Raw genomic sequence first — 24783 nt, 5'->3', positions numbered from 1 at the left:
ATGGAATGTAGTACAACCAACAGGCATAAATACATTTATTTCAATGAAGTACTAGTAAAAAAAGGACTAGCAAACAAAAAACTAAACCAGCACAGCTGCAGTGTTCAGGGCCAGTGACGACGAGGCCGGCTTGTAGAGGAGCACTTCCTAAAAACCTAAAAAACGACCAGATCAGTCCGTCGGGGTGTTTAACACAGTACAATATCACGGCCTGCTAAACAAACACAGACACTAGAACTAACAGTACTGGAGCTGGCTGCGCTCTCAAATTCTGATACTGCTGCTCGTCAACAGCTTCACAACTTGAGCTTCTTCCTGCGTCCGCGACCGTCGGGGGTTCCCTCTGACTTTCGTTTCTGAGCCTGGAAGAAGAGGAGACAAAGAGGACGAGGGATAAATGAGCAGGAATTGAGTTTCGAGCAAAGTAGTAGTGGTAGAAGTTTGGAGGAAGTTAGGAGAGTTAGTATAAAGAGTGACAGAGTCGGCATATAAAGCAGATCATGGTGGTTTAAGGGATCAAACACACAGGACTCTCAGAATTCGGTTTGTTTTGCTAATTTCAGTGTAATCCAAAAATACTTCTACAAAACAAACCAATACACTTTTACACATTCAATTAACCAGAAGGAGCAGAAAGAGGAAAATATAATATCTTATACACCTCCCATAATCCTGTTCTATTTCTGGACTGTATACATTTTTCTACCGTGGGTTTTTTATTTGCTGTTTGTTTCCAATCAAAACATTTTTATTTTATTTTGAAAGGCAAAGTTCTTGTAGATGTGTGTCAACAAAAACATTTGACTCAAAGCAAGGTATTCAAATTTGTACCAAAACCCAGCTGTCATACTGGCACAGGATTGATTCATTGGAAACATCACCTAGCGCCAGATTAATATTGTTTTGAATTCAAACTGTTTTAGCAGCAATGATTAACCAGTTGTTTCCCTTCTGTTGAATGACTTTGGATTCATGACTTACTGATGCACCCTTTGGACCTCGTTTCTTCTTCTCCGCCTTCTCCCTCTCCTCCAGCTCCATGTTCTCTCTCTCTATCAGCGTAATTAGGGTGTTGCATCGTCTCTGAAGCTCCTGTACAACAAATTTACAAAAACACAATTTTAATCATTAAGTAAATAAATATATAAATACAGGACAAATGGTGCAATGAAGCCAAAATTCACCATGGCGGTCCTGGACTTGAGGAACCAGTCGAAGCGGAACTGAGGTGAGTTACGGATGCACTGACGCAGCTCATCGTACACACTCTCCTTGTCGAAGCCCAGCTTGTGGAGCATACAGATGAGGAAGCGGTCTTCTTCCTCCGTGTAGTTCTTGCCTTTGTTGGTGCCGTAGGAAATACGGAGCTGATGGAAGGGAGCCTTGTAGCGACCAATCTAAGCGAGGAGATGGGAACACGTTGAGGGATCAGTAATTAATAAAGAACTGAGGATAATGTGATTAAGAGACAGTTATGGGATCAGAGGGAGATTTAAAGATCAAAGTAATTCGTTTAAACCACAAGTGAACAGTCAGCTACCTTTGAGTCAAGTGCTTTCTTGATGCTAATCCTTCTCTGAATCCTGGCCTCTCCTCTCTCGATCTGGGCCATGATCTTCTCGATGTCCTGCAGCTCATTGCAGCGCTCCCAGAAAACAGCTGGAGGATCAAGCCAATATTAAATCAAAATCATGCATCTACCCACAAATTTTTTTGTATAACGGGTCGAAGTCATAGATTTGGTTTTGCTTTCCAGGCAGAAGAGGACAGCTAGATTTTTTACCAGAATATTCCATGACTTCTTCGGGGGTTTTCCCCTCCACTTCTCTGGCGATGTTCTCGATATCATCTCTTCCCCACTTCTCGTTGGCTTTGATAAACTGGTTGAAGTCACGTTTGTTCCAAATAGTAAATCCCTGCAGAGACGGTACACATAATCACAGTGTGCACACAAACAAGGTTTTGGATTTGCAGTACACCAGTCAAAAATTTAGACCATTGATTGAGAACATTCAGTACCTGTTGCAGCAGGTTCTCCTTCTCCTCCAGCTCCTCCTCTGTGAGAGCCTCGGCCTCGTCAATCTTAGCCTGCTCCTCTTTCTGCGCCTGAGCAGAGTTTGGCATTTCCAGGTTACGGGGAACCTAAGAAGACAAGGCCACAGAACGACTTAGAGACATTTCTAAAGACATTAAAAGCAAACCCACTCTTGTCTGAAATATATATTTGTACCTTGTAGCCTATGGTCTTCCTATAGAAGAGAATTTCCTTTTCAAGAAGCTCAAAGAGACGAGGGGGGAAGAACTGGAAGTCCTGGACATTTGGCTGCTTGGGAGGACGAGGAGCCTGGGAAATCGAGTCAAATAGACAAATGTTATGCCACAAACAGGATAACAAACCATCCATCATAAGTACGCTGACATTACACATTCTTTCTTTTATTTTTTATCCTCGGGGTGTTTGCACAATGATCAGTCCATACCTTGGGTGCTTTGGGTTCACTGACACGCAGGGCTTCTCTAAAGTAGGCATCCACAGCGTAATTGGCTTTCCTCTCTCTCTTGGGCGGCTCGATCCAGTTGGTAATGACCTGAATGAAGACAAAAGAAGGAAATAAGATAATGTCTCGAGGGTTCCTGTCGCTGGAATGAGAAATAGACGGATTACTGATGTTGGTTTCTTTACCTTTTTCTTCTCTCTATAGTCCTCTCCTTCAAATGTGTACACGCTGCTGTTCTCTGTGTCCATGGTGAAGTTTCTCAGGGTACTCTCACCCAGAGACGACATCTTCTCCTTCAACTCCATAGTCTAGTATATGACAATATCAGAGTTTTCAGTTTAAATTTCATGCAAAAAAAAAAAAGCATTAATTAGGAAATGCTGATCAAGAGATTGACTCTTTTGCTCACCTTTCTTTCACCTCTCTCCAGGATTGCATCAATGTCATCATCTGTGATCTCACTCTCTTTGGAAGCGAACACGTGTGTGGCACCGTGACGGATGATGGACAGCATCTCATCCTTGCCCAGCTTGTTTGCGTTTGGATCCACGAGTCTTCCTGTTAAACAAACAAAACAACAAAACGATCACTTACACAAAACCTTCCATCTTATTTAATTACAATCTAAAAAAAGATTCTGTACCAATGAGAAACGCTAATTCTTGATTATTATTCAGAATTTAGATCAAATCTGTTTGTTCCAGTTCAATCTGCCCTTTCGCTCTAATCACACCTGAGGATGTTAAAACTTGCTTTTATAGCCACGTTCACTTGAAATCATAGCTCAGCTGATGAGGATTTACCTTGCTGGATGACAATGGAGTCCAGGCGCAGTTTCATCTCGGCCCTCTCTACGATCCTCTCCTCCACTGTGTTTTCGGTGATGAAACGAAAGACGCGTACCTGCTTCTGCTGACCAATCCTGTGAGCTCGGTCCTTAAATGAGAAGATCAAACTAATTATGTTATCCCGTGTCAGAAACCAACAGTGTTCCGGTATCCGTCCCCAAACTACTTCAAAGTACTAACCATGGCCTGCAGGTCGACTTGAGGGTTCCAGTCCGAGTCGTAGAGGATGACGACGTCGGCTGTAGCCAGGTTGATCCCCAGCCCACCGGCCCTGGTGCTCAACATGAAGATGAACTTAGCGCTGCCGGGCTCATTGAATGTGTTGATAGAGATCTGAAAACAAGCAAAGATACAAGAAGCTTGAGTGTCTCATATTACACTCACTTCATGTAAATCTACTCTCATAGACCCTGACTTGTAACATATTTGAGAAGGGAGCGTCTTACCTGTCTTTCCTCGTGCGGCGTCTGACCATCCAAGCGGCAGTACCCATAGTTCCTCCACATGCAGTAGTCCTCCAAGATGTCCAGCACCCTGGTCATCTGACTGAAGATGAGCACACGGGAACCTGGGAAAATGGATAATGGTTGTAAGTTAAATGTACAGAAGAGTTAAATTACCTCTGGGTATGTTTAAACATTGACTATGCCAAGAATAATCACTTCAATATATTATGACTGCTATGCACATTTTGCACATCTATGTTATCAATATATGAACAGGTTTTTAGTTAAATGCTGAATGAAAAAGAAGAGGAGACCCCTTAGTTTCAAGTGATAATCCACATACCCTGCTGCTTCATTTTGGGTAGCAGCTTCTCCAGCACCACCATCTTGCCACTGTTCACGGCCAGATGCAGGTCAGTTGTGTACGGAGGACCTGGCTCAGCTCCGTCGAACAGGTACGGGTGGTTGCAACATTTTCTGAGCTGCATGAGAACGTTCAGCAGGCGCATCTTGTCCATCTTACCCGCTGAGTTCAGAATGTCAATGTCCTTCATCAGAATCTTTGTGTACCTGACGTGTTGCAACACAGGTCCATATTACATTACATACGTTAAAGATGGAGGGGGAAAAAAGATGCTTGGGGCTAATTTTAAACATGTAAAGGTCAACTGCTTACCACTCTCGCTGCATCTTGCTCAGGCCCACGTACATCTTGATCTCTTTTTTTGGGAGCAAAGTTTTCTCCACGTCAGCTTTAATACGACGGAGCAAGAAAGGACGTAGAACCTACACAAAAGAAAAAAACGGTGGCTTTAAAAAGCTACAATCCACGCAAGTACAATACATTTAAAAATGAACAGTTCAGTTAAAAGTTGTCATTGAGGGAATTCAATACATACAGTGTGAAGACGTTCCACCAACTTCGTGTCACCCAAGCAATTGTTTGTGTCAAACCAGGAGTCAAAGTCCTTAAGGGGGAGGGAAAATTAAAATTTGAAAGATTAGTACCAGAGGGGAAAACACTTTTCTACTAAACAGACTTGAAGTGAGGAGGTTATGTTTTCAGTAATATCCCCCCTTGATTCTTATCAAGTCTCACATCTGCTGAGTTAAAGACGTCAGGCAGCAGGAAGTTGAGCAGAGCCCACAGCTCGTGGAGGTTGTTTTGAAGGGGTGTTCCAGTCAGCAGTAAACGATTGGTGGTCTTGAATTCTCGTACAATTTCTGATAGCTGTGGGAAAACAAACAAAGCTTAAGCTTTACTGGACTACCCTGCTACATTAAATGTAAAAGAAAAGTAGTTGTGAAACATGTGAATATCTGTTTTATTGTCTGACCTTTGATTTCTCATTCTTGATCCTGTGGGCTTCGTCGATTACGAGGTACCTCCAGTTGAACTTCTTGAACACAGCCTTTTCAATGATGAGCATCTCGTAGGATGTGACACACACATCCCACTCTCCTGGCAGCAGCACATCTCTGATCAAAGCAGTCTGAGAACAAGGCAAACATGTTCAGCATTTTACTTTCTTGACCTGTGACAGTAACCTAGAATTTACAATGCTAATTCTGCATATCGTTCTTGGCAATCTTGAGCACAGTTTTCGGATTATCACTTCCAAATTACCGAGAGTTATTTTCCCATTTGTGAAGCTAAAGTTAACTGTAGCCAACAGTGACAGATGATCCACCTGAAAAAGAATCTTGTGCATGCTGTTGACAACTAAAGCATCTACTCAGTTCTCTTTCTCACCTCAACACATACTCACTTTGACTCTCACAGAGAAAGAAATTAAATGATCACAGCTGTAAATGTAATTTACCCAAATTTCTCATCAGCGATGATAGTAACAATAACCCCAAACCAGACACCAAAATTGAGATGCTGAAAATGGTGATTCTGTTCAAACTGAAGCTACTATGCTAAAATGTGGCTTGACCGACTGTGATCCATCAAATATGAAGCATTACAGACTGAAACACAAAATCTATAAAAAAAAAAAAAAATCATATTTTCAGTTGAATGTCGGCTTCCAGATAATCACAACATTAAGACAAAGCCTACCCTCTGTTCTCTGTCTCCAATCAGGCAGACTGCACGAAGAGAGGGAACCCATCGTTTGAACTCGTTCATCCAGTTGTATAAGGTGGACTTGGGCACCAGCACCATGTGGGGACCCGGGATGTTTCTGTAGTGCTTCATGTAACCCAGCAGGGCGATAGTCTGGAGAGTTTTACCCAAACCCTAAGAAACAGCAGAGCGAGAGAGGGTGTGAGGCGGGACAATACACGAAAAAACTAAATATACACATGCTAATGTAAAAGCGATACTTTTGACCGCAAGAGAGCCACTCACCATTTCATCAGCGAGGATGCCATTGATGCCATTTTCATACAAAGAGATGAGCCAGTTCAAGCCACGGACCTGATAGTCCCTCATTTTTCCAGCTTTGACATCTAGATGTGGGACAAAAACACAAATAATGATCACTTTTGCATTAGGGTGGGCCAACTGACAATTTTATATCACGATCTTTAAGATGTCAACAATCCATTATGCATCTTAAAACGTAGGGAATGTGACATTTTATGGCATCAACACTCCTTCCAACTACTTCACAAAGTTCCTTCCTCTCATGCTCAGATAAAAACAGGTCATTGCTTACAAGAGGGAGAATCGTCAAAACGAGCGCAGACATTGGTCGTCTTGGTGCTTTCGTTCAGAAGCTCTTCATCCTCCTCCTGCTCCGTCCGCCGGTGCCGGTTGCTGTCAATCAAAGACAATCTTTCCGAATCATAAAAGATGCGGACTTTATTAAATATAAAACTTCTATACTAGGAGGTCTTAGACTCACTCTCCAGCAGACAGCAGGTTTTGTTTTTCATCTTTTTTTATGCGAGGACGTCCTGGTTTCATCTTCAGTGGAGAGGTAGGGGTCTTCTGTGCAGCTGGTTGGATGAAATGAGCAAACAACTCTGTTTGCTTCAACAGGTACTCAAATCTGTTGGTCCGGTCTGTTTGCTACACACACACACACACACGGGGAAAAAATTGTCTTTAACTTATTTATCTAAGAACAGGGACTTGTGGCGTGCAATGTGAGCTACGGGGCACGGCCCCTTACCACTTTCTCCTCGTAACCTGGAGCAATAGCTGAGGAAGATGATGCATCTGCTCCATCGGGACCGGCATCTGAGGAGGACTCTTTTCCAGCATCTGAAGAGTCAGACTTATCCTGAGCAGGAAAAACATGAGAAGACCGTTTTATTATTTGGATATTCTTTAAATTTACGTTCACCCCCCAAAACAGCAGACAGGAATATGGGATGGGATGTTGTCACAAATTTTCCATCAATACACTTTATTTTACTATTCACTCAGAGGCTAACAGCATTGACTTCCTTTAGTTTAGTTTGACAATGTGACATGTGCTATATTTGTACAGAAGATAATATCTTCACTCTTCATAAGATAAGATATAACTTTATAAATCCCAAAGTAAAAACCTGTACCAGATCTTGCTCTAAAGTTATAACAACAAAGACTAATGCAATAGTATTAAAGTATTACAAGTATAAAATATTAAATGATAATAAGGAGACTATTGCCTAGTTACATAATAAAACAAAATAATAAACTAGACTAAAATTGGAATAAAGAAAAGTAGAAATGTATTGAGTATTAAATAATAATAAAAAGAATGTGGCACATAAAAGGACATGATAATGAAAGAGTAATCCAGCACGTGATGTGGAGTAGTAATCGAATCGAGTTGTTTTTAAAGAGTCAATATATTTATAATGTGTTGAATCATTCATATTTATCTTATATAAAGATATCGATGTTTACAGATGAGAGAACTCGAGCTGTTTCTGTTAAGTTCGTTCATCCTCTTCACAACAACAGCAGCGGAAGTCTAGTGACAGACCGGGGAGCTCGGAGGCAGCGTCTGAAAACAAAGACCCTGATGGGACCGAGCTGAGCCCAGAGCTGCTGCTGCGGCGGCTCTCCTCTGTTCTCATGTTTCCCCAAAGAGCCGCAGCATCACGGTCACTACGACCCGACCTCCGGGTGACTCTGGTCCCGTGGTAAACACAAACACACGCCGCTACTTTTACCGCGACCATCAATGGGAAGCTAACGGGGCTAAGCTAGCAGCGTGAGCCCGGCCTCTCCGCTGCTGCCTCTCCGAGCTGTGACGTTAGCTTCAGACACCGGAGAGAGCTAATGGTAGCACCGCTAGCTAACTGGCTAACTAGCTAACACAGTCCGCATTAACGTCGACACAGTGAAAGTTTCACGAAGCCGAATTTAACAGACAGAGGAGAGTCAAACTTTAAACTCGTGCCGGGGGTTTAGTGAGACATTTCCCCGGTGTTGACAGGAGACTCTTCGGGTATTCACCGTCTTTACCTCCGCTCCTCTGGCTTCTACAACTTCAGGGAGCTCTTCCCGCGGCAGCACGCAGTTTTCGCTTTCGGACATTTTCTATCGAATTTCCCCTTCGGTCCGGGTCTGTGGTCCGCTATCAGCTGCCCGGTGTCGTGCCGTGTGGAAGCCGCTGAAGATCCTCCGGACTTAGTCTCGGTAAACGAGGAGAACCCTGTTGTTTTTAATGAAAACACTCCGGAGCGTCTCAGGAGCCGCTGCCGCACTAGCAAAGCTTTCTCTCGGGCACCCGCGCTCTCAGCCCGCTAATGTTATCCGGTGCGTGCGCGCTATCGCGAGACTCGGGGATGCTGCCTTCAGGGAAACATTGCTATTCAGCCGTGAACGAGTTCTTCCATGTTTTTGATGACATTCCCTCCAGAGAGTTTAATGTTAATAAATAAATGAACTTGACTTCATAAAAGCTGAGATAAAATTATAATTTACTTATATTATTCTTATTCTTATATTTATATATATATTTTTTTTTTAATGTGTATACTTAAAGCACATTCCCCCAATCATTCATATCTTTGCTTCGGTTTAAATTATGAGTGCTTGACTTAAACTTGTAATCAAATATTATAACAATGTAGTATATTTGTAAATATACTCAGGCTTCGTTAAGGATGTGAACACTTGAGAGCTTGGGAAGCGGGGAATGTACGAGGATTACTTAAAAGCAGCACATATGATGTACACAAACTCCTCAAAAGTTCATAAATATCTCAACTACGGTTTTACTACATTTAAATCTTGTCATCAAGCAGGACTCAGAATTGTCTCTGCACATGACACTTCCGGTGTTGATGCTAAAAAAAATTCCTCTGCGGGAACAGGCACAGTAAGCGACGAACATCGCTTCTCGCAGGGGTCCTTCCAGTGTCTCTGTCCACGGGATGACGTCAGCCGACGGTTGATCAGCTGAGCGAACAAATGGAACCAAAATAAAACGGGTTTATCTGTTAAAAGTCGTTTTTTGTCGACCGACAGTTTATGATATTCAGGTTGGACACTGTTGACATGCTCTATTTTGGTGAGTTCACATTATAAACCCCTTTTCTCAGGTTAATTTACACGTTAGCGGCATTTGTGCTAAGTCAGTGGCTCCTGACGTTACCCAGCTAATGTCAGGCCTGTTTGGCTGCTTTGTTGTTTTCTTTATAGATATATGTGATTTTAACAACAGCGGTCATGCTGGAGCAGGAGAGCAGGCACCAGATGTCTGTGGCTGTATTTAACATCCGAGCCCTGTTTTTAAACTGTCGGAGAAGCGCCCGTTCATGCTAACGTTACAGCTAGCGTTAGCATGCTAGCCGCCTGTTTCCACACAGGCTCGATGTTTTCCTCAACGACAAAAAACAACCGGGAGAAAAAAGGTTTCAAATATTGTTGAACACGTGTAACGTCATTATATTTTCCGTTTGCCTGGTTTTGAGTCTGTTGAATTTGTTGGTTCATCTGCATAGACAGATAAACAGTGTAAAGATAAAAGTGCTTTAATTATCCTAAAGGGAAATCGTAGTTTTGCAACAGCACCTTCACATAAATCACATGATGAAACCATGATGGATGTAACAAACAATCATTTTAAGCGAAATTATATACAGTAACTAGATTTAGAAAATGAAGTAAATAAATGAAAATATCGGGAACAGAGGCCAAAAATAGGCTCACAGCTATTGTACACAAACTACATTGCAGTACAGTACAGGCAAAATGGCTCAACAGCGCCCCCCTAAAACGCAGCAATTCCGTCTGGTTTAACCGATCTTCCCGAAATTCGGTACACACATGTATCATTAAAAAGGTCCCCGGCACAAATTTGATAAACGCAACAGGAAGTTGGCCATTATGGGCATTTTAGACGTTGTGTATTTTAACAAACTCCTCCTAGAGGATTCAACAGATCAACTTCAAATTCAGTGAGTGTCATCTTAACAAGATGGAGATTAAAACCAACTCAAGTTGTGAGTTTTCTTCGTCACACGGTGTGACCTTGACATCAAATATGGATGAATCACCATCAAAACACGAGGTAGTTGTATCTCGGATACACATGATCCAATTGACTCCAAACTGGAAATATGACAACTCATGAAATCATGACTTAAAATCACTGCGCCCCCTGGTGGCAACGGAAAATGTCTTGTTTTTTGCATGTCTTACACTTTGATGTACTCCTCCTCGTCCATCTTCCATAACCATGTCAAACATTGTCAGAAGGGCCTCAAGACATTGATGATGAAGTCTTATGGAAACTGTGAGTTTTTGTCCAACACCAGGCTAGTGGCGTGGTGTGAAATGTCTACGTGTCACCGTGACACACGGAACTGCTTTAACTTCAGTGTACTTTTTTCAATATCCCTCAAAGTACATGTGTGTAATAACAGCCCGCCACCTGAAGACATTCATATGGTTTTAATGGATGGGCTTGACAAAAAAACACTTCAAAGGATTCATTAAGCAAATAATTCCTTAGTGGTCAGTTTGCTTTAGTCCTTTAACGGTCATAGACTCCAGTCTTAGACTGTTGAAAAGGTGAAAGACGTATACGATCTGAAGAGAAACAAGAGTGTTTTTGACCTGAACAGATCTTTTAGTCTGTATGTAGTGATAGCACCACCTACTGCCAAGAGGAGGTAAACCTCGTTTTACAACTTTTTTTTGATTTACATTAGATTTTCACCGTGTGGTCTACACCTGATGGCGTGGGCGTAGTCCAGCGCAGCGTGACGGAGGCAGGAAGAGACGTGTTTATCCTTCCTGCGATGCACAAAACGCAAGCAACACGGAACCGTTTCGCCTGGTCCCTGTTAGCCCTCCCGGCGGCCGCATCAGGTCCCGAGATCGCAAGTGCTCGGGCCAGCACAATGCTGCTCGCAGCCCTAGTTCTTAGAATTAATTATCACGTTTTCACAGATAATTCAATTATTTATACTTTGACCAGAATAACTGTTATAACAAGCATCATATTGTAAATTATATCATATTGAAAATGTCTTAAAAATCTAAGATTAAACTTAGTGAACCCTGCAGGAATTCTAATCAATTATAATGTATCAAAAACCTGTATGTTTGATTACAAAAATACTCAACATCTATGACTAGTTTACTTGGCTTTAATGAGGCTCAGTCTATAGTACATGTCGCTGCCCATTCAGCTGAGTAAACATGTTCTGTGTTTGTATGCTGACAATGTTAACTCAGTGAATGCAGACAATTGATGCGCTCTGACAGGTGGAGTGGAAAGAGCTCGGCACGCCAATGAGACCAAACTCTCTCTTGTGTTCACTGTGATTTAAACAACAAAAACAATTTGTGATATCCCCAAAGTGATAGTAAAGTATGATGCCAGACTCTGTGATAACAAAGTGTCAACTAATTATTTCCTGTATTCTCCTCTACAGACCGTCATAATGGACAAGATTTTGGAGGGCCTCGTGAGCTCCGATCACTCTGTTCTAGTGAAGAGGGCCATTGTGAAGAAGGTAGTGGAAGCAGCAGAGAAAGATGTGACCGAGGAGCAGTGTCAGGCGCTGTTTACTCTCACCACCCGCCTCATCTTGCTTGGTGAAGATGCCTTCCAGAAACAGATTGGCTTCCAGGTTTTGGAAGCCTATGCGCGTTACCACCGCCCTGAGTTTGAGCTTTTCTTCAGTAAAGACTTTGTCCTCAGTCTTCTCCAGCAGGGCTATGGCCAGCTGAGCAACAGAGACCCAGCCATAATAGAACACATCCACTGCTGCCTGCGGCTGCTCATCAGCTGCCCGTCAGTGCTGGAGATCTTCAGCATGATCCAGGTTGAGGTCTTAAGGATGGTGTGTGAGCGTCCGGAGCCAACTGTTTGTGCCCGTCTGAGCACTCTGCTGTCGGACTTTGTGCAGTGCATCCCGAGGGATAAGTCAGGCGTTCTGTTTTGCCAGCAGCTGGTCAGGACCATCAGTTACTTCCACTGCTTCTCCAGCCAAGAGCGAGAGCTGAGAGAGTATGTGGGTCAGGTGACTAAGGTCAGCACGCTGCTGCAGAACATCTGGAAGGCTGACCCCACCACACTGCTTCCCTCACTGCAGGAAGTCTTTTCCATTATCTCCTCCACAGGTGAGACTCATTCTGTCTATAATACATGGGGATGCAGTTTAATGGAACAGAAACATGCATCTTATTTCATTCTAGAACGTTTAATAGCGCAAAGAATGAATATTAACAAATTTGTATTTTATTCAAACTGTCATGGATGTGAGCCAGATAGTAATGGAGAAAGAGAATTTGCATTTGGCAGCATGGACCCATTTCTTGTAAATCTCTCTCGACAAATAATGGCGTTAGTACCAGGGTTATTAACGCAAGATTGAGCACGTGCAGACAGTTACCTTTTTTCATTTTGTTTTTTTTGGGCCCTGCCAAAAGCTGACATTGATTCATTTGCGTGTAGGTTGGATGTAAATCCAACAATTTTCAGTTAGTATTATTGACTCACTGGTTATTTTAATGGGGGGAGTCGAGGCTTAATTTTACAAGGATGTAGTTAAGTTCAGAATATTTCAGTTGAAAGCTTAAATACAGCTGCAGACCTTTTATTGGTGGTACATTTTAGTGACAGTGTCCTGAGCGAACAGTGCAGTGTTGTTGTTGAGAGACTGAACTGTGAAGCAGCACGAAATAAACAAACAGCGGGCTTCAGTTACAATGAAAGAGTCACACTGACAGCATGTGACAGTGAGCGGTGCGAGCAGAGCCTGTGTGGGTTAAAAGGTCATTCTGCCTCGATTTCAGTGACATTGCTGCATTTGTAAAGTGTTTTTTAAAGTGGAGATTTCCACAGTTTCTCAATAATCAACTGTAAAAGCATTAAATATGTTTTTAATGTTAAAATAGGCCTAATTTAGTTGAAGTGCAGCTCTATTATGTGAGAAGAAATAAACATGTATTCTCAATCTATATTGTCAGATACTCAGCACAGACCTTGGATCAGGGTTAGGGACTTCAAGACGTCCCGACCGAAACAATTGTCAAATGCTTGGGCCAGGGATGGATAAAGCAACATTAACTACTTAAAATACAACATAACCAGCCCTGCTGTGAATACAAACATTGTGAAGCTTAAAGAATCAACAGTTGTGTTGAGGCCTTAGTTTGTGCTGGTCTTGCACTGCATGGTACAAATCAAAAATGTTCATGTTTGAATGGCACTTACTGTCCATTGAGACAAAAATAAAATGTACAGTTGGGTAATTGTGTTCACTTTGATTCTGATTTACATCTCGCAGATCCTTCCTTTGAGCCATCCATCGCCCTCGCCAGCCTGGTCCAGCACATCCCTGTCCAGATGATCACGGTGCTCATCAAGAGCCTCACCACAGACCAGAATGTCAAAGACGCGAGCATGACTAAAGCCCTCTGCAGGTTACCTCACACATTGACAACTTTGACAAATTAAAACACACTTATTTAAGAATATTTAAGTTGGAGGTTTGCAGTGTTTAATGTCTCCATTTTGCTCATTATCTACACTCTTCTTCTGTCCGTCTAGGATGATTGACTGGCTCTCTTGGCCTCTGGCCCATCACGTTGACACCTGGGTCATCGCTCTGTTGAAAGGACTCGCTGCAGTTCAGAAGTTCACTATCCTTATTGATGTCACTCTGCTCAAGATTGAACTGGTTCGTCAAGTCCTCGTTTTAATCTATTGTTGCCCTCAGGAAGGAGAAAATGTAGTGATTGTTTTAATCGTTTAATGACATAAAGATTTATTTTTAATCCACAGGTATTCAGTCGTCTGTGGTACCCTATAGTGCGGCAGGGAGCTCTAGCCGTGCTCTCTCATATGCTGCTGAGTTTCCAGCACTCTCCCGAGGCCTTCCATTTGGTAAGGGATCTCCTGTCTCCTCACAGCCCATTTCCCTCTCAAATGGCCGGCCACTGTATCGGTTTTCTCATTTTTTTCTCCTCTGGTTTAAATTACTTCAAAGCTGCACAGACTTATCCCAGAACCCCAGGCCTGGCCTTGCTCCACCATTAAGGACGTGTGATGCACTAGAATGCCGAGCAATGGCCCTTGAGTTGGCCTATTAGAATCCAAGAACATGAATAGACTCAAAAATAATCAGAAAATGAGACTGAACTCTCTGTGGGGTTCCTTATGTGCAGCTTCCCTCTGGCTGACAGCCCTGAATATTTGTGTGATTAATATAAGTAGTAGCTTCCACTGTTTTCAACACCACAGTGTCCTTATTTTTCTCTTCCCTTCATCCCTCACTTTCTTAGGTTGTTCCACATGTGGTGCATCTAGTCCAATCCTTAAGGACAGATGGTCTCCCCACCAGTAAAGCTTTCCTGGTGCAGTTCACGGAGCTCATACACTGCATGATGTACCAGTACTCCGGCTTCCCTGACCTCTATGACCACATACTAGAGGCCATCAAGGTAAACGAGTGCAGAACACCTCATGCAACAATATTTCTAAAATGTATTGATTTGTGTTCATCATTGAAAAAATAATCAAAACCTGCAATATTTGTTGTCAATTTCTACCAGTGAATTTCCAGGGTACCCTTTGTGTTCTGTATCTTATAAATTATTTAAATTTGTTCTGTCAGGATCTCCCAAAACCCGGCGAGGAGAAGATTAAACTGGTGTTGAATCAAAGTGCCTGGACGTCTCAGTCCAACTCATTTGTGTCTGGTCTACTGAGGCAAGCTGGGAAGTCTGAGACGGGCAAGACAGGCCTAGTCAACCTGGGGAACACCTGTTACATGAACAGCATCATCCAGACCCTCTTCATGGCCACAGAGTGAGTGTGTGTGTATATATACACATACACACATATACATATACACACCCTTTTTATGTAACACAGGATTGAATATGACTTTTTTTTTCTCAGTTTCAGGAGGCATGTTTTATCTTTACATCTGAACGGTTCCCACACACTGATGAAAAAGCTTCAGTTGCTCTTTGCTTTCCTTGCGCACACACAGGTTAGTGTTGCCTCTGCGTAACAGATTTATACCAAATATTGTTACTTGTGGATTGTAATGGTGGATGACAATGAGACTCTCTGTGTGTTTGTGTGCGTGTGTCCTGTAGAGGGCAGCATATGCTCCCAGAAACTTCTTGGAAGTGTCTCGGCCTCCCTGGTTCAACATGGGCTCTCAGCAGGACTGTTCTGAGTACCTCAGGTTTCTTCTAGACAGGTACTGTAGACTGGATTAATCAATCCCAGTTAGACTGTGTGAAGTGTATGCATCATTTTAGATAAAAACTAATAAATTATAATGCTTTTCCTGTATTGCCAAATTAATTGACATTATACAAAGTTACGATATACATTATTTCTTTATTTATTTTTTTACTTTAGGCATTTTGAGTGTTGAGTGTGCATGACTGGAGCTTACTAGTGTAAAGTATGCTGTCACAAGAATGAAATGATATGACTCTTTGTGAAAGATAAAAAATAGTGGCAAAAATGATTATCAGGACAAAGTAGTATTTTCCCCTGACTTTGATTGTCCCTGTCTCCCGCTCTCAAGGTTACATGAAGAGGAGAGAACAATTCAGGTCCTGGAATCAGCTAAGTCAAAGGTTGCCTCCCCTGTCGACACAAGCAGCAAAGACCCAACAGGTCTGACTTCTCCAGAGGAGGGCGAAGAGCTGCCTTCGGCTCCTGCAGAAACCAAACCCGAGAATGATGGGAAGACTTTGATAGAGAGGATGTTTGGTGGGAAGCTAATCACAGGCATTCGCTGTACACACTGCAACTGCATCTCTGAGAAAGAGGAGCCTTTCAGTGACCTCTCATTGGCCTTTTGTCCCTCTGCCACCTCTCTGGACGGCCCTCAGCCTTTTGGGCCCCCGGAGGAGCCCAAGGTTCTCTGTCAGGGATCTGTTAATGGTGGCAGTGAGATTCCTGAACCAGGAACAGCCTCGGCTAGCAATGTCCATTTTACGCCAGTGACAAATGAGCCTCCTCTCTCTGTGCCGGACCTGGTGAACTATTTTTTGGCCCCAGAGACCCTAGATGAAGACAATGCCTATTTCTGTGAGACGTGTAGCTCCCTCCAGCGGGCAGAGAAGACCTTGAAAGTGGTGTCAGCACCCGAGTACTTGATCCTCACTCTGCTGCGATTCTCTTACGATGCTAAATGCCACGTCCGCAGGAAGATTCTGGAAAATGTCACCATCCCATCGGTCATGAGACTTCCAGTACATGCCCCTTCAATGACTCTACCCTGTTCCTCTTCTACCTCCTCTTCTCTGCAAGTGGATTCTCCTGAGAGCAGTGAGAATCTGGCCAAGAAACTCAAACCATCTCAAAGAGAGGAGGAGGAAGAGGAGAAGGAGAGGATAGATGGACTAGAGCAGATAAATGGAGAAGGAGAAACACCAGTGTTGTCCGTGCCCTATGTCCTCAGCTCAGTGGTGATGCATTCTGGTATATCATCCGAGAGTGGCCACTACTACTCCTACGGCCGTAACCTCAGCGGAACAGATGGAACGCAGCACCCAGCCAATCACTTTGCCCTCCATGACAATTTGGGGAATGGCCAGGCCGAGTGTGGCCTCTCCACTTGCTCAGCTCTCGCAGTTCCACCCGAACAAGGAGACGCAGTCCCTACGAGTGTCCAGGAAGCGAAGGATTGGCTGCTGTTCAATGACAGCAGAGTGACATTCACCTCCTTCCAATCAGTGCAAAACATTACTAATCGCTTCCCCAAGGACACAGCTTATGTGCTTATGTACAGAAAACAGGAGCTACAAGGGCAGAACATAAATGGGGGACTCGCAGCAAATGGAATGAGATTGAGTGCTGAGCCTCCCCTGCAGAAAGAACTGCTGGATGCTATTATCAAGGACAACAAGCTGTATTTACAGGTAAGTGAAGGGGAACAAAAGAAACAATACTTCTCCCTCAGCATTGTGGTACACGTCTAAACTATCAGTGCCCATAAATCATACCTGCTAAGACTTCCATGGATATTCAGACCTATTTTTAGCGCATGTCATGCATTTGACTTAGAACATTATTAGTGCTAACCTCCTAAGTGTGCGGTTATTATGAAAGTCAAGCATTGTACAAGATTCTCTCAGGTGGAAAATGGCTGAGAGCAAACAGAACGTTCTCTTACAGATAGCTAAGAGCCTGAATATCATTTTTTTTTTTTACTGCCCTTGAAGCCAAATCTGAACTGTCCCGTTGTACGATGTGAAGTGTAATTTCACGAGTCACTGAACTGTGCTGCTCTTGGTTGACATTCCACCACGCTTGCATAAGTGACCAAAGTGAATCACCTCTAGAGGGTGCTGTAACAATGTAAATATCAGTCTCATAGAGCTGCATAGATATTTTTGACACCTTTTAACAGTTAAAAAATAGGCCGATGTGTAAAACTCTCTTTCCTTCATGATGTCAACAGGAACAGGAGCTCAATGCTCGGACCCAGGCTCTGCAGGCCCCTTCATCTTCCTGTTCATTCAGGCCCAACGGTTCAGATGACAATAACCCACCGGGGAGCTGCGGCCCTTCTGGTGGAGGTGGAGGAGGAGGAGGAGGAGGTTTCAATACCATTAGCAGACTGGTGTTCTGAACAAAATAAATGCAGCAGGAGACCCACATGAACTGACACTAGGGGAGCCCTGGACTCTTGTGCACATAACCTCGGACAGAGAGCACTGAAGTGATCTAAGAACAAACTAAATCAAGCATTGAGTGTCTGCTGGTTCTGATCATAGATTTGATTTTGACTTGAATAGTTTTTACACCACTGTATCATGGTCAGCATTTAATATTTTATTTTTTATTTATTCAGGATAGTTTTTTGTGATTTCATTATTGTAATCTTCCATTGATACTTCAAATCAATAAAAAAAAATACATAGGCAGAAAACACCCATTGGTTGAAGTGTTTTCTTCCTTAATTTCTAGAAATTTGGCACTATATACAGTTAAACTATAGAAGTACATTGATGGAAATGTACACATCTAGAACATGCTCTTGTTATCTGGCTTGTATTTATGACAAAGAACAAAACATCCAATTGTAAGATAGTTTTTCTGATCGGTCAGATTCCTGAACAAACTTTGTTTACTTTTCTGATTTGCAGGCAGCTATCAAATGCTGTGGAGTTTTACTTTAATATTTTTTTTTCCTGTGTGTTTTTTTTTTGTGTGTCTTATAGGTTTGATATGCCATGCAATAAATGTACATACAACCTAAATATCATTTCTGAATATTCATGAAATAAAAAAATATATAAGAAAAGTGAAAACTGGGAAAATTTCCAAGTTAAGGCATTTTCAGTAAGAATATTTAAAGCTGTTTCCATGCTCTCAGCTAGTGGGATTTACAGAGGATTAAAAAGTCCTTGTTACAACAGGTTACTGTCTGACAACATATTGTAATGTAATTCCTCTGATTTGATCATTCAGGGAGACTTTTGTGTTCATGCTGATTTTTATGTGCCTTTTGATATTTAATGCAGACTTTTGAAGAAGTGATCTGAATTTACAACCTCAGCTGTACTGTGTTAATATTCATAATGGCTTCACCTTTTCCTCCAGTAAAAAACTCAAAAAACCAGGAAAACAAATCAGTGTTTGTCGTATTGTCTTTACTCTACAAAAAACAACCTCCCAGTTATTTAAAGTTGTATCAGTGGGTAGATGGTGAGGACTGAACTATTGATGTGATATTAAATACATGGCAGGACAAATGGTAAATTAAGAAATGTAAAAGATGGAAGACAATAGATATATGTTCAACTGATCCGTGGAAGGCAGCAGGTGGTTTCTGGAAATTCATTCCTGTGGTAATGAACCAAACAGTAAAGCTCCTGTAGTCAAGCCCAGCTTTACCTAAATGACCCTATTACCTACTTTCCATATTTCAGCATTTCTACTGCAGAAACTTTACTGACCACTTGGAGTCAGTACTTCATCCGAACCACTGTACATGTTCCTCAGTAAAAATAAACAACTTTATAGTAAAAGTATAAAGATAACCCAACTAAATATATAAGAAAGTACTTCAATAACTGTACACACAATAAGTGACTGATAAGTAAATTAATATATATATGAATGTTTCACAGTATATTCAGGTGCTATGATAAATATGATAATTATTGCAGTGTTTTAAGGTGACATGATGAACATGTTAAATAAACATTGCAAATACATGTAATTATTTTGAGAGATGTATTTTTTTAAATATATGTTTCTGCTTAGTGAATCATAACAAGCATACTTATCCTTCCATTTGTGGTTTTGATTGCAAAATATATTTGCACAATTGCAGATGGAATAGGCAAAGCAGTGACTGAAAGAGGAACTGGGAAATCACAGCTCGCTGCTCTCACAGTCATCGGACAAATGAAAGTCCAACTGTGGCAACAACAAGTTATTTGTTACAATGCTGTTTTTACTCATTTGCTACTCTACAGGAAAAAAAACCCCAGCAGGAGCACCAAAGCTTTCAAAGGGCATTTGAAAAAAAAAATCAATGACTCTCAATTATTAATCAACCGAACCATTAGATTTTTGTTGAAATCTTCCCTCCCGGGAATAATATATTACATTGTCTCTTTAAATTTTATGTCCGATTAGGATTCAGTAATGTTTACGAATGTTTTCATCTGGTGCTGGCCCAAATGAGTTATGCACTAAAACTCAGATATCATCAGCTGACCACAAGAATGCTGTTGGGCCCATGTATAGAAAAGATTTCTGCACTAGTGAAACACAACAAGAGGAGACAACGTGAAACAAAGAAACAGCTTCACACAAACACACAGTGTCGCAGAGGTAAAAATGTAAAAGTCTGGTGCAGCGAGAACATGGCAGGATCTTGTGCGCCTGTGAAGTTGTAACACTGCAGATTAGAGATAAATAGATAATTAAGTGGAATTGGTGTATTGCGTCCATAGCCTTTAATTGCTCCCTGTTTCTTCATCAATAGCGATGCTGTTGAGGGAGGCTGTGGGCCTGTGCAATGGAAAAGTCATTAATCATAGAATAACAGGGAACATCCTTTGGGGGAAGTGTTTACCATTACAATAGCATTCCAATAAGATTCCTCGGATACCAATCTGAGTCCAGGAGAAACACGTCTCAGTGGATGAGACCAGTTATAGATGCTCTGTTGAGCCTGGGAGATCGATCGATACCAGGATTGCAAGTGTAACCTTTTTCTTTCCTCTAACCAGTGTGGTGTCGGACCATTAAACCAGTACTGGTACATCAGATGTTTTCTCTTAGGATACAGTTCAAATGAAAACAGCATTAATAATAATAATACAATAAGTTATGTTAGGAATATAGTGTTTGTAGTTACATGGTCATGTTGATAAGTAGGCCAAAACACACTGTAAAATCTGTCTTTTAAATCTTTTGTAAAGACACATTTTTATACTTGTGCTTTCTCGGGGACTTAAGGTCTCAATTCACCTCTTATTGCTTATATTTATTCATTTTAACAGACTGTTTTGTTGTTTTCCTAATGTTTTATTTTATTTTATTGCCACTCTCTCCTCATCCGTAACATCTTTAGTCTTGGATCTGTGCTCCACTGCTGTGTGATCACTGAATTGCTTTTGGTTTCTATTGTTTGTTTCTGTGGTTGTTTCCTATATTTTTGGCCTTCAATTGTTCATTTTTGACTTGTAAAGCAGTTTGTAATTCTTTATCATTATTGATAATAAAAACAACAACAATAATAATAATACTAATAATAACGAAGATACATTTCATAAAATACACCTGTGAGTATGGCAGTTGGTCAAGTGTCATCATTCAAACTGTACATGATATGTGGGGGGAGTTTCCTCCAGAGTACATGTGTCATTGTGGATTCTGTAGTTCAGCCATGTGATGATTTGTTGGGACCTTCACTCAGGAGCTGATTCTTTTCTTTGTCTGAGGGAACTTTTATAAAAGCTGTTTTTCGCTGTGTTTCACCACAGCTCATCCACCGAACCCTCCCTCCACTGGTGTTCAGGGACGGAACACAGCGGGGTTTGGACTACATGTCCCACGGTTCAGAGGAACTACACTTTTCCCTGCTCGCCTCCTCCTCCACACCAGTGGTTATTCCAACAGAGTTAGACAGATACAACTTCCGACTGCGACCTTCAGAACAAATGTCCCCTTGACGATGAAAGGGGTTGTGCCTCGTGCAGGAAAAGACAATTACACAAGTGTACGTAAATAAAATGAATAAATAAATGAAGCTTACGATTCAATATTTATTTATTTATTATAAATTGTTCTATCAACATATTCATTTGTTTATTTGCTTAATTCTTTCCTACGTTGATTCATCAATACATTGATTTATTATATTTGTATTCATACACAAATAGACGTAAAAATAAATGTAGCAATACATATGAGAAGGCTATTTTATTTTTCTAAATAAATAAATCGATTAATGTATGTGATTAAACGTTTATTAATTAATTGATGTCTAAATTATTATTTATATTATTGTATTTTTTTTTTTTGTGGTACTCAAAATAAATGCCAAAAACATATTTTTACCATTGCTCTGAAATGTTGAGCTTACTAACATAGGCTGGATATTAAGGGATTTTATTATGAAATCAACATTTTTTCAGACTCGTTCAAATAAAATACAAAACAACATTCACTGAAATTGATAAATGTAAAAGAGAAAACTATATATAAAAATATAGCCTACTAACGCAAAACTAAACGTTCCAGTCGTTCCATTGACCTTGTGTTAACTTACATTTGACAATAAAAACTTGAAACTCAACAACTAGCGACTCGTCGAGCGTCTCTTCTTTTATTCTGAAAGCGGAGCCCCCCTCACTTCCTGTGCTTCTCCTCTCGCGAGCCGCGCCAGCTTGACGCCGCCATGTTCCAGAGGAGGGTGAGTTCAGGGAGAGACGGAGCCACCCTGTCAATCACGATGAAGGAGCCATGGCAGTGAAGAGACGGTGAATCCGGTAGTTTCTGTAGTTTCTCTCGCTCCGGGGACCAGGTGAAATATGCTGCGGGTCACTGCGGGACACCCACTCCTCTTATCGCCAACTGGGAATCGCTCCACTTTGACGGGAACCAGCACGAGGCGGCGCATATAACAACAACAACAAGAAGAAGAAGAAGAAGAAAAAACTTCCGCTGGCTTCGTCTTTTCTCTTCTCGTGTTCCAGTTTGGACACAACACACAAGTCCCGGCGGGTGTTTGTCCTAAAGGCGGCGCCTCGGAGGCTCGAACCCGCTCCGCGCTCAGGACGCGGCCGCTTATTTGACTCCAACTCGTGGAAAATCTGGTCCGTGCATTTCAGAGCCTCCGCCGTGTCGGTGAGTTCGACTTTCTCGAAGGAGTGACGGTGTTTACTCAGGAGGAAAAACAACTTTTTTGAACGTCCCAGCTTCCCACTCTGAGCTTTTCTTGTCTCCTTCTTGTTGCTGCAGGTCGGAGAAGACACTCCCCAGGAGGCTCGAAGCCGCAGCAGCGAGTCCAGGGAGAGATTCCGAGATCCGCAGCTATGAGCGGGGGGGATGTGGTGTGCTCGGGGTGGCTGAGAAAGTCTCCTCCTGAAAAAAAGTTGAGACGTTACGTAAGTGCACTTTATATCCTATTTGTCGCGTTGTGTGTGATAAGTGGGGCGCGCAGTGTGTCGGCTCTGTCGTGTGTGTGGGGGGGACGGGACAGACATGTGCAGGCCTCATCTCCTGCAAAACAACCTTTGCTGTGTGTGTCTCTCTCTTTCTGAACCCGCGTCTCCTCTGAGCGGACTTAACCACGAGTTAGCACGTAGGACACATGGCTGTTTGTTTTTAGGCTTTTTGCCTGTTTGGGAGTGGGCTGTTTGCTTGCCAGGAGTCTACTTCACAATCATTCATTGTCTTTTAGTGAGTCCTCCTCACACAGGTCTACAATATCCTCTCACTTTGTGTTGTTTGTGTACTTAATGTTGTGTGCAGACCGTTTTATATACAGACCATGGGTGCAGAGTGATGTTTGATAAACTCTGCGTCCATCCTACCTGGTTTATTTGCAGTGAAGATTTTATGGTCAATGTATTTCATGGGCTGTTTCCTTGTCATTAGTGAGTCCTCTTCCAAACAGTTCTACAATGTACTGTTACCTTTTGTCGTTTGTGTGCTGGGTGTTGTGTGTAGAACTTTTTACAAATAGTCTTTGGTGCACAGCGAAGGGGAAACACTTTACGTCCATCCTACCTGGTTTATCTGCAGTGACGATTTTAGAGTCAACGTTTTTCATAAAATGAAACTGAATTTTTTTTACTAGTGGAGTGCACATTCTTAACATGCCTGCGTGGTATAGGCTGTTTCCTTGTCATGATTCCCCCTCCAACAGTTCTGCAACATACTGTCACTTTTTGTTGTTTGCAGACTAAATGTTGCATGCTATACAGTCTATGGTACAGGAGTGAAATGAGAAAACTTTGCTTTCATCCTACCTGGTTAATCTGCAATAAAGATAATTCACATTTTTCTTAAAGAATAAGATTGAACTTTCTCTGGCAATTTACAGTAGATATGCGATGTATGAAGCTGATTAGATGAATAGTTAGCGAGATATGCATTCCACAGACAGACAGAAAGACAGACGTTTGTGGAATTAGTAGATGAGACAGCCTTCCTAAGTTTTTATGTATTGACCCATTCCAATATCATTCCCCCTGCGAGGATTTGATTTTCTCGGACCAGCAACACAATGAGCTGAGGGTTAAACAATTTACACAACAGTGGAGCAATGCACCAGTGGATGACCAATTTCCTGTGGATTTCAAACTGGTTACAGAGAGATGTTAGATGTACTTAGTGTAGTGTTGTTTGTCACAGCTACTGTAACAATTAGAGTTTACAGCCCCACACTGACTGTTAAACTTTCACACTGGTGTTACTCACTCAGATCATCCCATGTTACATGCAGCCAAGTGATATATAACCGTTGAGGACAAGCAGCCATTCCCTTTTCATACCAGTCTTGAGTGCAATTGCCTCTGCTTGTTTTGTTGTGCAGTTGGGAAAAATCCTTTTGTGGCCCGCAACATCGGCTCTGACGCAAAACAGTAAATAACTTGCTACATGTTTCCCTTGTGGACCAGTGGATATCTCTGTTATTGGTATTTTAATTATAAAGCCCTCAACTTGAGAGGGGGGTTGTTTTCACAGAAACAACAGGTCCAATGTAATGTTTTTCATGAAAGCAGTAAAACTTAAAATCTAGGCACATAGACGAGAAGAGCTGTCTCACATTCATGATAAAATATAATTGGATGAACAGGAAGACAAAATCCTACTTAACTACTTGATAGGGCCATTTTTTGTGTCACTGTCTTTACGGGTCTTAAATTCTTTATTTTTATATTATTTTCCTGTTTATATTTCTTTATTCTCTTGTCTGCCTCATTCTGACCTGCCTGCTGCTGTAACAAGTGAATTTCCTCATTGTGTGGATAACCCTAACCCCTAACCCAAATCCACCAACCACAAGTAGAAAATTGGCTTCCTGTTTGTACCCACATGCCAAGTGAATGGTCATGTGATACGCGTTTACAGGTGT

The 24783-nt window shown here is 41.9% G+C and overlaps 3 protein-coding genes across 12 annotated transcripts in view; 2 read left to right on the top strand and 1 right to left on the bottom strand.

The window, feature by feature from the left end:
- Positions 1–18: 18 nt before the first annotated feature.
- smarca5 (SWI/SNF related, matrix associated, actin dependent regulator of chromatin, subfamily a, member 5) lies at positions 19–8496 on the bottom strand. Of its 4 annotated transcripts, none has more exons than XM_035176357.2 (24): positions 8198–8496; positions 6918–7028; positions 6648–6814; positions 6459–6559; positions 6149–6249; positions 5858–6037; positions 5130–5285; positions 4892–5023; positions 4692–4760; positions 4469–4578; positions 4136–4362; positions 3793–3914; positions 3527–3679; positions 3302–3434; positions 2908–3056; positions 2684–2806; positions 2481–2588; positions 2231–2344; positions 2020–2142; positions 1784–1916; positions 1541–1659; positions 1185–1397; positions 982–1092; positions 19–362 (listed from the first exon to the last, which is right to left on the bottom strand). In XM_035176357.2, exons 1-24 carry the CDS (start codon positions 8276–8278, stop codon positions 297–299), a joined length of 3102 nt encoding a protein of 1033 aa, XP_035032248.1. In that variant the 5' UTR covers positions 8279–8496; the 3' UTR covers positions 19–296. The 4 variants fall into 4 exon arrangements, with proteins under 4 accessions (XP_035032248.1, XP_035032230.1, XP_035032239.1 ...); XM_035176339.2 differs by having other exon boundaries at positions 6459–6577; positions 8198–8495; XM_035176348.2 differs by having other exon boundaries at positions 6459–6577; positions 8207–8495.
- Positions 8497–9064: 568 nt separating this feature from the next.
- usp38 (ubiquitin specific peptidase 38) lies at positions 9065–18811 on the top strand. Its single transcript, XM_035177144.2, has 11 exons — positions 9065–9257; positions 11632–12322; positions 13492–13627; positions 13755–13884; positions 13989–14090; positions 14489–14647; positions 14821–15014; positions 15108–15201; positions 15311–15417; positions 15754–17095; positions 17638–18811. The coding sequence occupies exons 2-11, from the start codon at positions 11641–11643 to the stop codon at positions 17806–17808; spliced, it is 3117 nt and encodes a 1038-aa protein (XP_035033035.1). The 5' UTR covers positions 9065–9257; positions 11632–11640; the 3' UTR covers positions 17809–18811.
- Positions 18812–22040: 3229 nt separating this feature from the next.
- The window catches only part of gab1 (GRB2-associated binding protein 1), a 50391-nt gene continuing 47648 nt past the window's right edge, over positions 22041–24783 (top strand). For 2 of the 7 annotated variants that reach the window (XM_035168615.2, XM_035168592.2), the window contains exons 1-2: positions 22046–22547; positions 22662–22807. In XM_035168615.2, coding sequence (XP_035024506.2) covers positions 22736–22807 — 72 coding nt within the window. In that variant the 5' untranslated portion in view covers positions 22046–22547; positions 22662–22735. Of the gene's footprint in view, positions 22548–22661; positions 22808–24783 lie in introns of all 7 variants that reach the window. The other 5 variants (XM_035168607.2, XM_035168586.2, XM_035168622.2 and 2 more) reach the window with 3 other exon arrangements.

Source organism: Hippoglossus stenolepis, chromosome 2, assembly GCF_022539355.2.
Source record: "Hippoglossus stenolepis isolate QCI-W04-F060 chromosome 2, HSTE1.2, whole genome shotgun sequence".
Taxonomy (NCBI): Eukaryota; Metazoa; Chordata; class Actinopteri; order Pleuronectiformes; family Pleuronectidae; genus Hippoglossus; species Hippoglossus stenolepis.
This window is presented reverse-complemented; position numbering and strand designations above follow the sequence as displayed.